The sequence below is a fragment of the Mesoplodon mirus genome, assembly GCF_964341445.2.
Source record: "Mesoplodon mirus genome assembly, chromosome: 5".
Lineage (NCBI taxonomy): Eukaryota > Metazoa > Chordata > Mammalia > Artiodactyla > Ziphiidae > Mesoplodon > Mesoplodon mirus.
Genome location: NC_138980.1, coordinates 102,770,905 through 102,783,884, shown reverse-complemented (window position 1 = coordinate 102,783,884; position 12,980 = coordinate 102,770,905). Strand labels below are relative to the sequence as shown.

The 12,980-nt window shown below is 34.6% G+C and overlaps 1 protein-coding gene across 1 annotated transcript in view; it reads left to right on the top strand.

Moving 5' to 3' along the window:
* The window catches only part of FAM174A (family with sequence similarity 174 member A), a gene marked incomplete at its 3' end in the record, with an annotated part of 28,024 nt that extends 21,227 nt beyond the window's left edge, over positions 1-6,797 (top strand). The window contains exon 3 of the mRNA XM_082621466.1: positions 6,236-6,797. Coding sequence (XP_082477592.1) covers positions 6,236-6,239 — 4 coding nt within the window. The remainder of the gene's footprint in view (positions 1-6,235) is intronic.
* Positions 6,798-12,980: the final 6,183 nt, after the last annotated feature.

Below are 12,980 nucleotides of genomic sequence, written 5' to 3'. Positions count from 1 at the left end.
TCTCTAAGCCCGACCTACTTTTGCACCTTTTAAAATGAGCAATAAGAAGGATATTTCAGGGTGCCAAGAAGCAAGGACCAGTTTTTCTATTCCCCTTTTATTTTCTTCTTCAAACAGCATTAAATAACACCTACACTGATTTTAGATCTCTACTGTGATTTTTTTCAAGGTCTATGCACACATGGACCTCTTTTTCTGTCTCTCACTTTGAGGAAGGTAGACTCATTTCTTTTCTAGTAATGGACAGAAGTTTCAGAGAAGTGTGGATAGAGGTGTGTTTGTATTCCTATTACCTTCTGTAACTTAGAGATTATTTTCTGTTGAGATACACAGTCCAAACTCTATTACTTCATTTGAAGTAGATTCAATGGGCAGGACTTTTCTCTGATCTTCCAATGTTGGTATTAGATATTAAACATGCATTATGCCATCAATTTATTCAACATTTCAAATTTATCTTGTGGGAAAGATGCACAGATCTTCCTTGACTTACAGTGGGGATATGTCCTGATAAAACCAGTGTAAATTGATGATATTGTAAGTCAGAAATGCATTTAATAAACCAAACTTAACTGAACATCATAGCTTAGCCTGGCCTACCTTAAATGTGCTCAGAGCACTTATATCAGCCTATAGTTGGGCAAAATCATCTAACACAAAGCCTATTTTATAATGAAGTGTTGAATATCTCATGTAATTTATTGAGTACCACACTGAAAGTGAAAAACAGCTTGGTTGTATGAGTACAAAATGGCTTTAAGTGTATCATTTGTTTACCCTCGTGATCGCATGGCTGATTGGGAACCATGGTTCCCTGCCACTGCCCCGCATCACAAAAGAGGAAAGATAATACTATCCTGAGAAAAGATCATAATTCAAAATTTGAAGTATGGTTTCAACTGAATGCATATTATTTTCATACCATGATAAAGTCAAAAAAATAATTGTTAAGTCAAACCATCATAAGTTGGGGACTATCTGTATAGATCCTATTGTAACTCACTTTAATAACAGCTGATAATCATGGCTGATGCCATTTGTTGCTCTCAATAAAAGGGAAAAATCAATACTTATATGGAGAGTGTATCACAAGGTCTTCATAGGCCCTGAAAGAGGATTTTCAGCAAGGGCTTCCCAGAGCAGTCATATAAATGGTAGAAAAAAAGCAAAGGAATGTATGACAGTGGTAGAGAGAATGTCTTTAGAGGGATAAAATCAAGCAGGGGTCCTATCACTGAGTCAGGGGGAAACCTGGACAGAGTGGGGTAGCAGAACTATAATAGGTGAAATCATAATAATCACTTAATAGTAAATACCTGCCTTAGTGCAGGATGTACCAGACACTGTGCTAGGCTCCTTAACAATGAAATCATCAAGACCACCTTGCAGGGTAGTTTCTATTGCTCTCACTTTAAAGATAGGAAAACTGAGGCTCAGAGAGTTTAAGTAATCTAGGCTTCTCTTCCTGCTGCAATCTCATTTCATTTTTCAAATATTTATTTGATTTATACCCATAAAAAGAATAATTCTAAAGTCTGTTCATTCTGTCTTCTATACAAGCACTCGCTATTGTTCATTTTTCAAATGGGACCCCCAAAATTAGGAATATAAATATTATTATTTGCCTGCCTTGCCAACTGCAGTGCAGAATCATATTAGTGTACAGTATAACTGCTGGTGATTCTTGTTGGATCATGTCTTACTGATGGTTCTTTCATTGTTTAAGTGCTTTCTAAAATTAGTTTATCTTCATTTTCCAAATTCTATCCACAAAATAACGGGAAGCAAGTCATTTCCAGAGAGGTAAATTAATTTCCTTGCTTACAATTTCATCACAGTATAAAACTATCCTTTTGTAGTCAGCTCTTTCTGAGAGGGGTGTTTTTAATGTGGCTTTTAGTACATAAAAATTTTAATAGTAATTGTTGGTGGCTAGAATTTGGAGTGCTTATTTTTAACTTTCTTTGCATTAGATTGAACCATATGAAACTGCTAGTATATGGTTTAACCTAAATTTCCTGAAGGAAGTTTATTATTTCATGTAATAAGATATAACAGGTAGGGCCAACTCCAGGCACAGTACATCAGGGCTCTGGCTTCTGTTCTTCGTGATCCCTTTGACTCTGACCATCTTCATGTGCGGGCTTCATTCGGAGGCCAATAATAGAATGGTGCCAGCAGTTCCTATAATCATGCCCAGAATAGTAATTTTCAGTGGAAGTTAGGGACCAGCTATCTTGTGTCTCCTTCTTAGGAATGGGAATAGTTTCCCCAGAAACTCTGTTTAACAGAGTTTTGTTTTTGTTTTTGTTTTTCATATCATTGGTTATGTGATCATTCCTAAACTAAACCCTTGCAAGAAAAATGGAAGTACCATGATTAGTTCAGAATTATTATCTGGGGTTGAATGGATATTGAGGACTTAACCATCCTTACCACTAGATTTAAGCATTGAGGTTAATACAGTCAAATTGGGAAAGTTTGTAGGTATGTGGAAAAAAATAGCTCAAGCAGTTTCATTAATATGACTTCTCTTGAATTTGCTATTGATATCCTAATTTTGTATATTAGACGTAATTTCTTCTGTTTGGTTACTGAAACATTTTGCACAAAGGAATTATAAAACTGAAAACCAAATATCAATTCTTTAACAATTGTGTAGGACGTTTTAGCTCACTCAGATAGAAAAACCGATGAGTAATCAGAGACAGCTGTATATTAACTAAAAATTACCTTCATTTTTCTTTAAAAAAATGTTGGAAATAAATACTCATAAGCAGTCTCAAAAACGCAGTTTAAAACAGTGCTTTACAACACAAAACAAGTGGAAAAAATACCTTGTTATTCTGTTTGATTTCTGCTGAACAGTAAAGTTATTATTATTATTTTATATTGATGTACTCTGTAGGACATTTTGGCAATCTTGGTAGAAGCTTCTAAAAGCTAGTACTGCTATCACTTCAAGGCTATTCTAGTGACTTCTGCCAAGTATGTAATTTAAAAAACTCTATATTTGCTTTTTAGCTACTTCCATTCTGCTTCATTAAATTTAATACTGTATTGTATATGTTCATTACATTTGTGCTCAATGTTACTTGGCCACAAAGTATTTTCTGGTTATTAACATCAGCATATCACAGTCAGGAAGCAGATTTGATACAAGTGTGTTAACCAGAAACTCTCATTAAGAAGATCTTATTCAAACAGTTATCAATTTGAAAATAGTTCTAATTTCTAAATCACTACTTTCAATGTGGAGCATAACATTTTATCAGAATAAACACTAAGGCTATTCAAAGTAAATAGAATATGTATAGGAATATGTCAAAGTACTAATGCTTATTTTAGATAGAAATTGGTATTTAAGGATGTCCAGTGTGTGTTACTAGTAGGATAGTCTGTAGTTTACCCATTTAAAGGGAACTATGCTGTCTTTGTCATTATTTAAACAGGTAATAAAAGAGAACCTTCATGTAGGGTTTTGGGGTTTTTTGTATGTTTTACTTTTTTGTGGACATTGAGCCTTAGAAGAAAATTTGCCTTGCTCCATTCATCATCACAGTATCCTTATTGGTTAAGAACATGAATAATTTGTATATTATTTCAACAAATGATATGTAACATTAAATTCTGTTTGGTAATGCTGTTTTCTCATCTCAGCACATGGTCTAGAGTTGCCCTGTCTAATTTGCTAGCCACTAGCCATATGTGGCTCTTCAACATTTGAAATTTGACTAGTGTGACTGAGGAACTGAATATTTAATTTTATAGGGTTTTAACTAATTGACATTTTAATTTAAATTGCCAGATTCCTATTGTGTTGGACAGTACAGACCTAGAGCAGAAGTGTTTGACTGATCTGGTCTAAACTAATTCTGTCAAATGGAAACTTACAGAACAGTTGAATAACAAGTTTCTGTTCATATAGCACTTGATCTATTTAATAAAATGTTTACTTACTGCTTTGGTTCAGGATTTATATTCTGCCGTGATAGTCTGGATTGCAGACTCTCTGAGGTATATAGTGGGATAGTTGGGCGTGGGACGCAGAGCATAGCCACCTGTAAGGTTGATTTATGTGAATGGGGTTGCAGGACAGTACAGGGACAAGGACCTCAAGTTTATGGACAGAAAAAGTCCTAAACACAATTATTAAGGCATTAACCTTTCCCAGCATTCTCAGATAGTGTTCCTTCTTTAAAATCCAAAGACATTATCTCCTCTTTAAAAGGACCAGGGAGAAAAAAAACTCCAGTAATCTAATATTTGCAAGTGTATTTAAATGAACAAAGAATAACAATACTCTTGATTACACTAGGACAGTTTTTCCTTTCAAATTTGATTTGGTTTAATAGCCATTTTGATAGTTTAAGATTTTCCCAGTTAGCTCTTAGTTTGTCCTTGAAAATGTCTTTTTTTATTGTATCATTGCATAATGTGTAGAGACAGAACATTCTTGAAGCTTGAAAAATACTCAAACTGAGTTTTCCATAAAATGTATTAATACTACAGACTTGCTTTACCTCATAGAAAAACATGTGGTAAAAATATTTAACATGAGATCTACCCTCTCAAATTTTTAGTTACATAATATGCTATTGTTAGCCTTAGATGCAATGTTATTTAACAGGTCTCTAGAACTTATTCATCTTGCATAACTGAAACTTCATACCCTTTAGAATATCAATTCCCCATTTCCCTTTCCCCTCAGTCCCTGGTAACCACCATTCTACTTTCTGCTTCTGTTAGATTGACTATTTCTTGTTACAAGTAGTAGAGAACCTAGAGTTACAGAGACTCAAGTCTTTTCCTATCATAAGAAGTCTGCAGGAGTTGACTCCTAGCATCTATTCAATGGCAGTTTGATTACAGGATCTCTACATCTATGCAGTTTTCCCAAATCTTTTCTGATGTTTGTTTTATCGTGGTTATATGGCTACTTCCATTTTAGCCATCACATCTGTATTCCAGAAAACAAAATAGTGAGAGGCAAGAACCCAAGCCACATCTGTCTCTTTATCAGGAAATCAAAATTTCTCAGAACCGTCCCCTTCCCCCCAACAGAGTGCCACCCTACTTTGCTCACAAAAAAATCAGTATTTTTATTAGCAAACAAAAAGGAGATAATAAATATTGAGCAGACAGTTTATAATATGTCACTCTGGCTATTTAGAGTATTTTCTGAAGGTTAAATTTGGCAACTGGCAAAAGAGAAATGTTGGGTTTGGAGTTGTGGGTCACTAAATGTAGGCATGAATTCCGAGGAATTATTGTTCATGAGTAGCAGGTTTTTTAATGACCTTCAATATATGCTTTTGAAAAGCTTAAATTTACCCTCAAATTAAAATTTATTAGAATCTCATTAGCTTGTAATAATCTAATCATTTAGAGATCTATTATAGATTGTTTACTAAAGATTCAGACAAAACAATAAGTTGGAAGAGAGTATTAGTCATTCTCATAGGTATCTCCAGTGAAGTTCTATATGTTAATGATGATTATAAAGGACGATTTATTAAGTTAGTAAAATCTGCACACCTTTGGCTTTGGTTGGACTAAGTGCTTTTGGTTGTAATGGCTCTTATTAGCAGAAGTTTCTTGGAATCTATGGTTTGGATTAAGTAGCAGTAAAGCCTGATGTATAATTAGAATTAAAGTCTATAAAAATATAGCCTCATATTACCATAAACTAGTCAATAAGGTAAGAAAATGGGCAAATTTGCCGATTATATAGTTTAGAGAAAACCTTATCTTCTGTATGTATAAATTTTGTAACTGTATTATAAATATTAAAAGCATTTTTTATTTGTTTCATTGAATATACTTCCAGGCCTGCAACTTCAATTAATCCTCATTTCTGAAGGTTTAGACATAGGATCAGTTAAGAATTGTGTTTATAGAAACTATACATAAATAACTACATTGTATACTTAAGTCAACTAAAGTTGTTTATGAATATTATATAAGGATAAACTTTAGTATGACTATGAAATAGCCTTTAATTACCCACAATAATTATATATAAAATTCCTTTGAAAAAGAATTATAATTTGAAGAATATTATCTGATATAATTAATATAGACAAAGTAATCATGTGTTTTATTGGTGCCATTCATTATCATTTCCTTAAATACTTTCATTATCTTCTGTCATTTCAAATCTTTGGGAATATTTTTAAATGTGTTTAAATTTGTTCCAGGATGGGCATTTATAGTAATTTTTTTTTCCTTGCAGATAAAAATGTGCCTTTTGATGAGAGGACATCATCTTTCTACAATGAAGAGCAGAATTTCTATGTTTAAGGAATAAAAAGCCACTTTATCAATGGGGGGGTATTTAAGTTACATATATTATGATAAACTTTCATTTCTTGTTGCAATAAATACTGTATCATTTTGTTATGTATTTCTCTATATAGAAGTGCTCTTAATGGGCTCAGAGTTGTTGGGAATAAATTGTACCATAATAGAAATCTGAAAATTACTTTAAAGCAGGGTATTTTCTGATCAGTTTTTCTTTCTTGCTTACCTTATTATTGTAAACTGTTTACATACTAATCAGTTAATTTTTTTTTTTTTTTTGGCCGGTTAAGGTTTTGTTTTTTGGTTTTTTTTTTCCTGGAACTATAATTCCCAACAAACAACTGGTGTGTAAAAACAATTTAAAAATTTCTTTACCAAGATGTATTTCCCATTTTTGTGGGGAAAAGAAGCCAAATTTATTACTTTGCATTTGGGTTTTTTGAATATTAAAAATGTCTTAGTTGTATGCAAAACAATAAATATGATTTAAAATACTTTTAAAGTGGTACAGAATGTGTTTACAAGATAAACACAACACTATAGAATTACATATTAACATGTATTTTATTTGATTTCTAGAAAAATCTGTCAAAAAGTTATTGTATTTTAGCAACTTCCTTGTTATATTATGATACTACTTTGATTAGATATTTCAGAAACCAGTGAATTTCAAAGCCATTTAATATATTTACAGTATTGTGAGAGAGAGAAGTAACAGTGAAAACATTCCCATCACATTATGACATAGGAGAGTAAGGAATTAAAGTATGTGTATAGACCTGGAGTCAGACAGACCTAGATACAGAGACTGACTTCATTATCTTCTGAACATGTATTTAACACTATTGAGCTTCAGTTTTTCACATTCTAAAAATTACAGGAGAACTTATAGGAAAAGTATGGGTCACAAACTCCTTTGCCAAGAGGGGCCATGGAGGTAATTTAAATGTGTGTGTCAGGATAGGCTAGTTCATATAGTAGTAACAGGTGGTCCCCAAATCACAGTGGACTAACAGCAAAGATTTATTTCTCATTACCCTGCCCATTTGTTATGGACTGTGATTCTGCTCTTCATTGTCTTTTCTCCAGGGCCAAGGCTGATGGAGAAAACTCTGCCTGGAATACTGCCTTGTAGCTAAATGTCCAGATGTGGTGAACTGCATGCTAGTTCACAAGCTTCTGCCCTAAAGTGATATATTTCATTTCCATCTACATTTTATTGGCCAAAACAAACCCTGGAGCCACTCTAGAGTTCAGCAAGGCAAGGTTAGGTAATCCTCTAGCAATGAGGTAAGTTGGAGTATTTGGCCACTTAAAAGTTGGCATTTTACCTATATGCTAACTGGCAACTTTATAAGAAAAATATAGTTTCTCTAGGTTACTGCTTTAAAAAGAATATCTTTTAAATGAATATGAAATTCTGACACGTCAGTTAAAAACGCTCTTATTTCATTACTTTCATATAGTCATTCCTGAACTGCAAATCTACTATTTTAATCATCATCATAAGTCACACTTTGATTAAAGTGCCAGATAGTACACAAAATTTTATTTAGCTATGGAAATAAATTTTCATTAGATGTGTAACAATCATGCTGATAAAATGGTTAGGATTTTCACCTACAAAGCTAAATATACATTATAAAATAGCTGGTGATATCTTGATGTTTGAAAACATGTTAACTATTCTCCTTTCCCTTTTGCACCTCCTTTTGGCTGTTTTATTAGTAAGAGCCTAACCAAAATTAGAGATCAATGGAAACTAGTGTAATTGCATTCACTGCTCAGGAGGGGAGTAAATGGAGGGAAAGAATAGGTTTGGAGTATGTAGCTGTTCTACACTTGATCTGGAAGCCTGACCAACCACTGCATGTGGCTAGAAGATCAAGTCACTTCTTTCTGCCTAATTTCTCATAATTATTAGGTAAGTACTACTGTGAAATCAAATCCTTGGGTTGGGTACTCAACCTACACCTTGTTAGCTTCTTGCTGGTTCTGGAGTTCAGTTGTTTACCAAGGATATAATCTATTACCTTTTATCAACTATCCTCTATTTTTTTTCTTTCTTTTTTTTTTCTCTTTTAATTTTAGTTTTATTCATTTTTGCTTATTCAATATAGTTTTACCTAATTTACTTTTTAAAGTGAAGCAATAAAGGAAAAATTGTTTCACGTTGGAAGGTAAAAGAACTTGTAAGAAAAATTATTGAAGGGATGAGTGTAGTTAAAATCCATTTCATAAACGTGTGATTGGAATACTTATTTCCCCAATACTCCTCAGCCTATCCCAACACTTTCAAGGATGGCTTTCATAAACAGCTTTATCTTCAGTGACTTATAAGAATCCAGCAAAAATTCTTCTCAGTACAGATGCTATGGTTGATTTACTAAGCTAGATGTTTGATAGTCCCTGTAATTTCACATCAGTCCCTACATCAGAAGTTGAACATTTTTAAATCCACAGTCTATAATATATTTTGCCTGCCTGTATCAATAGCATGTTACAAGGCAAGAGGTAAAGGCAGAAGGGAAGAAGATAGAAGAGGGACCTTCCCCAAAACTTTCATGTCTGGCTGGTTAAGAAACAATGGATGCTGCGTATTTCATTAAAAGATCCTATTATAGAGCATAGTATAGGATCTCTAGCCAGGTTTCTGGCTCTATTTTTCATCTGACTCTAAATATATGTGTTTTTACTTGGATTTCTCTCCATTCTAATTATACAGGTTCCTTCAATACTCATGTCATCAGGGATGAGGCAAAATTAGGGACTTTTTCTCAAATAGGCATTTGAAGCAAAGTAAGCAAACATCTCTGATAGTTATTCTTCTTAATCTGCCAGGGTCCTTTTTAGGGCAACCTGGCCCCATATCTATTTTCATTACTTAAAAAGGATTAGGAATTTATTTTATCCTTTGACTTTGTTCACTCCCTAGCCTGAAGAAAGTTCTTTACATAGGGTGTTTAGGCTGGTTTTTTTATGTTTTGTTTTTTAATCCTTTATCTCCAAAACAGGAAGGATGGCAATCTTTAAGCTTCAGACTTTAGCTCTTATCCCTTTGTTTTACATATATTTCCCACTGACTCTGTTGTTACTCTTCATCTGTGCAGGGTCCAATCTCCCTCCCTAAAATTCCAACTGTATTTTACCCAGTAGGCTTCATGTGGGCTAATAGCTTCTTGTGGATAAATGACCTAAATTTTAGGTAGACAAGCACCAGTGTAGTCAAGGAGGTCCAAGAAGCCTGCAGATTTACTTGTTTCTAAGCAACAAACATGTGACATTTAATTAGATGCCCTTGGCTTGTCAAATTTGCATTACACCATGCCCAGAGCTATGGATTTAACAAATCCTAAGATCTAAGGTAAAATCAATAGGTGTAGGCTTTCAGAGAAGATAAACTCTATATCATTTCTGTTGATAATTATTTCTTTCTTGGAATATGGCAAGCTGGGCTTCAAAAAGTAATCATCCCAATTCTCTGGCTCATCTTTTCTAATGGATTTCAATATTCTGTTTTCAAGAAACGGATAAGTGAATTTAATTTCACAGTATCCCATAGTTTTGAGTTTTTTCAACTCTCTGGTAAAATAGACTTTGAGGGGTAGATCAATCAAACTTATTTTTAGCATCCATAAATGTCCACTGTTTACTGTTCCTGAATTAGTTGCCTATCAAGGTACTTAACATTATTCTTAGAAAAAAACCCACTCTGGATATCTGTTCACAGTTTTATTTACTTTTAACTCCTTTATGATGTACACGGTATAAAAAACAAATATTATCTGGGGACCTGAAAGTCAAAACTATTAGCAGGACCAAAGGGACTCTTTATAGAAGTGTTAAAGAGCAAGATTTCTTTTCTGCAGAAAGTATGATGGTTCCTAGCCTATGGAAATTTAAAAAACTATATACATGTGCTGATCCCACACTCAAGAACTCATGTTATATCAGCATAGGGAGTGGTCTAAGTATCTGTACAATTAGAAAGCTCCATAAAAGATTCTGTTGTAATCTCAGATTGAGATCCTCTACCAGTCTGAAGATTAACCACATCATGATTAAGAGCAGAGCTTCAGAAACTAACAGATTTGTACTGGATTCTGGCTCTATCATTTTCCTCAACTTAGTTGTCTTCCATATTTCGTTTTCCACAGTCTCTTATTCTCCACATATAACTTAACAGTTCAGACTAACAACACGAGTGTACTAAATGCTTTAGACTTGTTAATTCATTCAGTCCTCACAATAGCTCTTTCAGATTATTATTTTCATTTTGCAGACAAGTATACTGAGGCTCAGAAAATTTGAAGAATTTGCTCCAAATCAAACAGCTATAAAGTAGCAGAATGGCCTACTGAATATGAGTTTAGGAAATTTATTTTTACTAATGTAAATCTCAGTTTCCAAAGAAAGGATAAGGTTGTTTATAAATGTATATACAATAAAAAGATAAATTTAAGGAGTTGAGGAAATTGAGACACAGGGAGACAAACAGTAGGAAAATAAGGTCATACTATGATTTTATTGCCTCACATCTATGCTCTGAAATTCCATACATTTGTTATAAAAGTGTCATAAATGTCACTCAGTGTCACTCTGTTGCTAGTACAGAGACCAGAGGGAACGTCAGCCTTAGCATTTCCCTCACCTCCTGTATCCAAATCAACACCATGTTCATATAACATACAGTCCAAGAGGACACTTGGCAGTACCCAATCTAATTTTTTTCCAAGTTAAAATTATTGGACATATACTCTATGGGCTTGATCATTAGTATATCAGTTTGCCATTTTTGCTGTGAAATGGACAGAAATGTTCTAGGAGAAAACCCTTATTTTGTTACTGGTTACTATCTCAGCCAATCTCCAGATTGAATTAGAGTCTCCTATCTAGGTACATATCCTAACTAGGCTCTTCAGTTTTCGTAAGAAAATGCTAACTCTATCTCCACATCAGCATTTGTGTCTATCTTTAATTATATGCAATACTTATACTGCTGGATTTTATCAGACTGATTTATCAACAGCTTAGTAGCAAGAAGGTTTTTATAAAGATTGATAGTAGAAATCACTGGCCACCACTTTCTCTATATTCTGAATTTTATTCTTAGATTAATTTGGACTACCAACAACTGTAAAACTTCATTGTTTTTCATTTTGTAGAATTGCTTTGGACTGTCTGGCATTATGAGAGAGATGTTATAAAAATATATAGTTGTGAAAGATATGTCATATTTAACTTGTTAACAATGAGTAAATTGTATACTGCATCACACCATATCTTTTTTTTTAAAGGATCTATGAGAGATATTTTACTTCAATTCAGTATCAGAAATGTTTGGGTTCCCATTGAACAGCTAGTTTGATTTTTTATTTTATATACTCTGGCAATTTTGTAGCTGTGTGACTGATTCTTTTTCTTTGCCCACAAAACTCAAAGCTGAACCAGCAGCCTCTTTTGAGCGAAGTACAACACGTTATGGTATCATTTTGTGTATTCACCTCATCCCTGGAGTATCAGTTTGTGTACATGGCTGTGTGTAACCAAAAGCCCGAATAGGAGATTCTTTTTCCTAATGTCTTGAAGTCAGGAAGTTTGTGGTTGATAGTGCTTCATTTATAGCTCAAGGAATTCAGGGTCAAGGTCTCTAAAAATGTTTTGGTATTTCCTTCATGGGCTTAAGATGATTGTTCCAGCTGTAGGCATCATGACTTTGTTTGCAAAAGGAAGGAGGAAAAGACCAGAAGAAACATGGTTGGTCCTGATAAGAGGTGTTCCTACCGTCTATTATTTCACATCAAACCTCCTCAAAACTTAGTAGCTTAAAACAATTTATCATCATCTCATACGCTTCTGTGTATTGACTAGGATCAACTGACTGTCCTTACTTGGGATATCTCACGTGATTGCAGTCAGACTGTGGCTGGTGCTGGAGGCATCTGAAGGCTTAACTGGGCTCAGAGTCCAAGGTGACTCGCTCACGTGGCTGAGTTGATGCTGACTGTTGGCCAGGAGCTCAGCTGAAATGCCTACATATGGCTTTGGCTTCTCATAGCCTGGCAGCTGAGTTCTGAGAGGGAACATCCCAAGAGTAAGTGTTAAAAATGAAAGCTGCAAGGGCCTCCCTGGTGGCGCAGTGGTTGAGAGTCCGCCTGCCGATGCAGGGGATACGGGTTCGTGCCCCGGTCTGGGAGGATCCCATATGCCGCGGAGCGGCTGGGCCCGTGAGCCATGGCCGCTGGGCCTGCGCATCCGGAGCCTGTGCTCCGCAACGGGAGAGGCCACAACAGTGAGAGGCCCGCATACCGCAAAAAGGAAAAAAAAAAAAAAAAAAAAAAAAAAAAATGAAAGCTGCAAGACTTTTAATGACCTGGTCTCAGGTGTTTTTGAATATTGCTTCTGACACATATTCTGGTCAAGAAAATAACTAAAGTGTCCTCAGATTCAAGGGGAGGAAATTACAGCCTACCTTGTCACATGAGGAGCAGCATGTGTGGGCATGGAGACGGGATCAGCATTTCTGAAGACTATCTACCACAGTCTGTTCTCTTGCTACCAGTATTCATGTTCGTTCATTCCACATGCAAAATAGACTTATTCCTCTACAATATCCCCCAAGTTGTATTCCATTATGACGTTGGTTTAAAGTGTAGGATTTGTCATTTAAATGATGT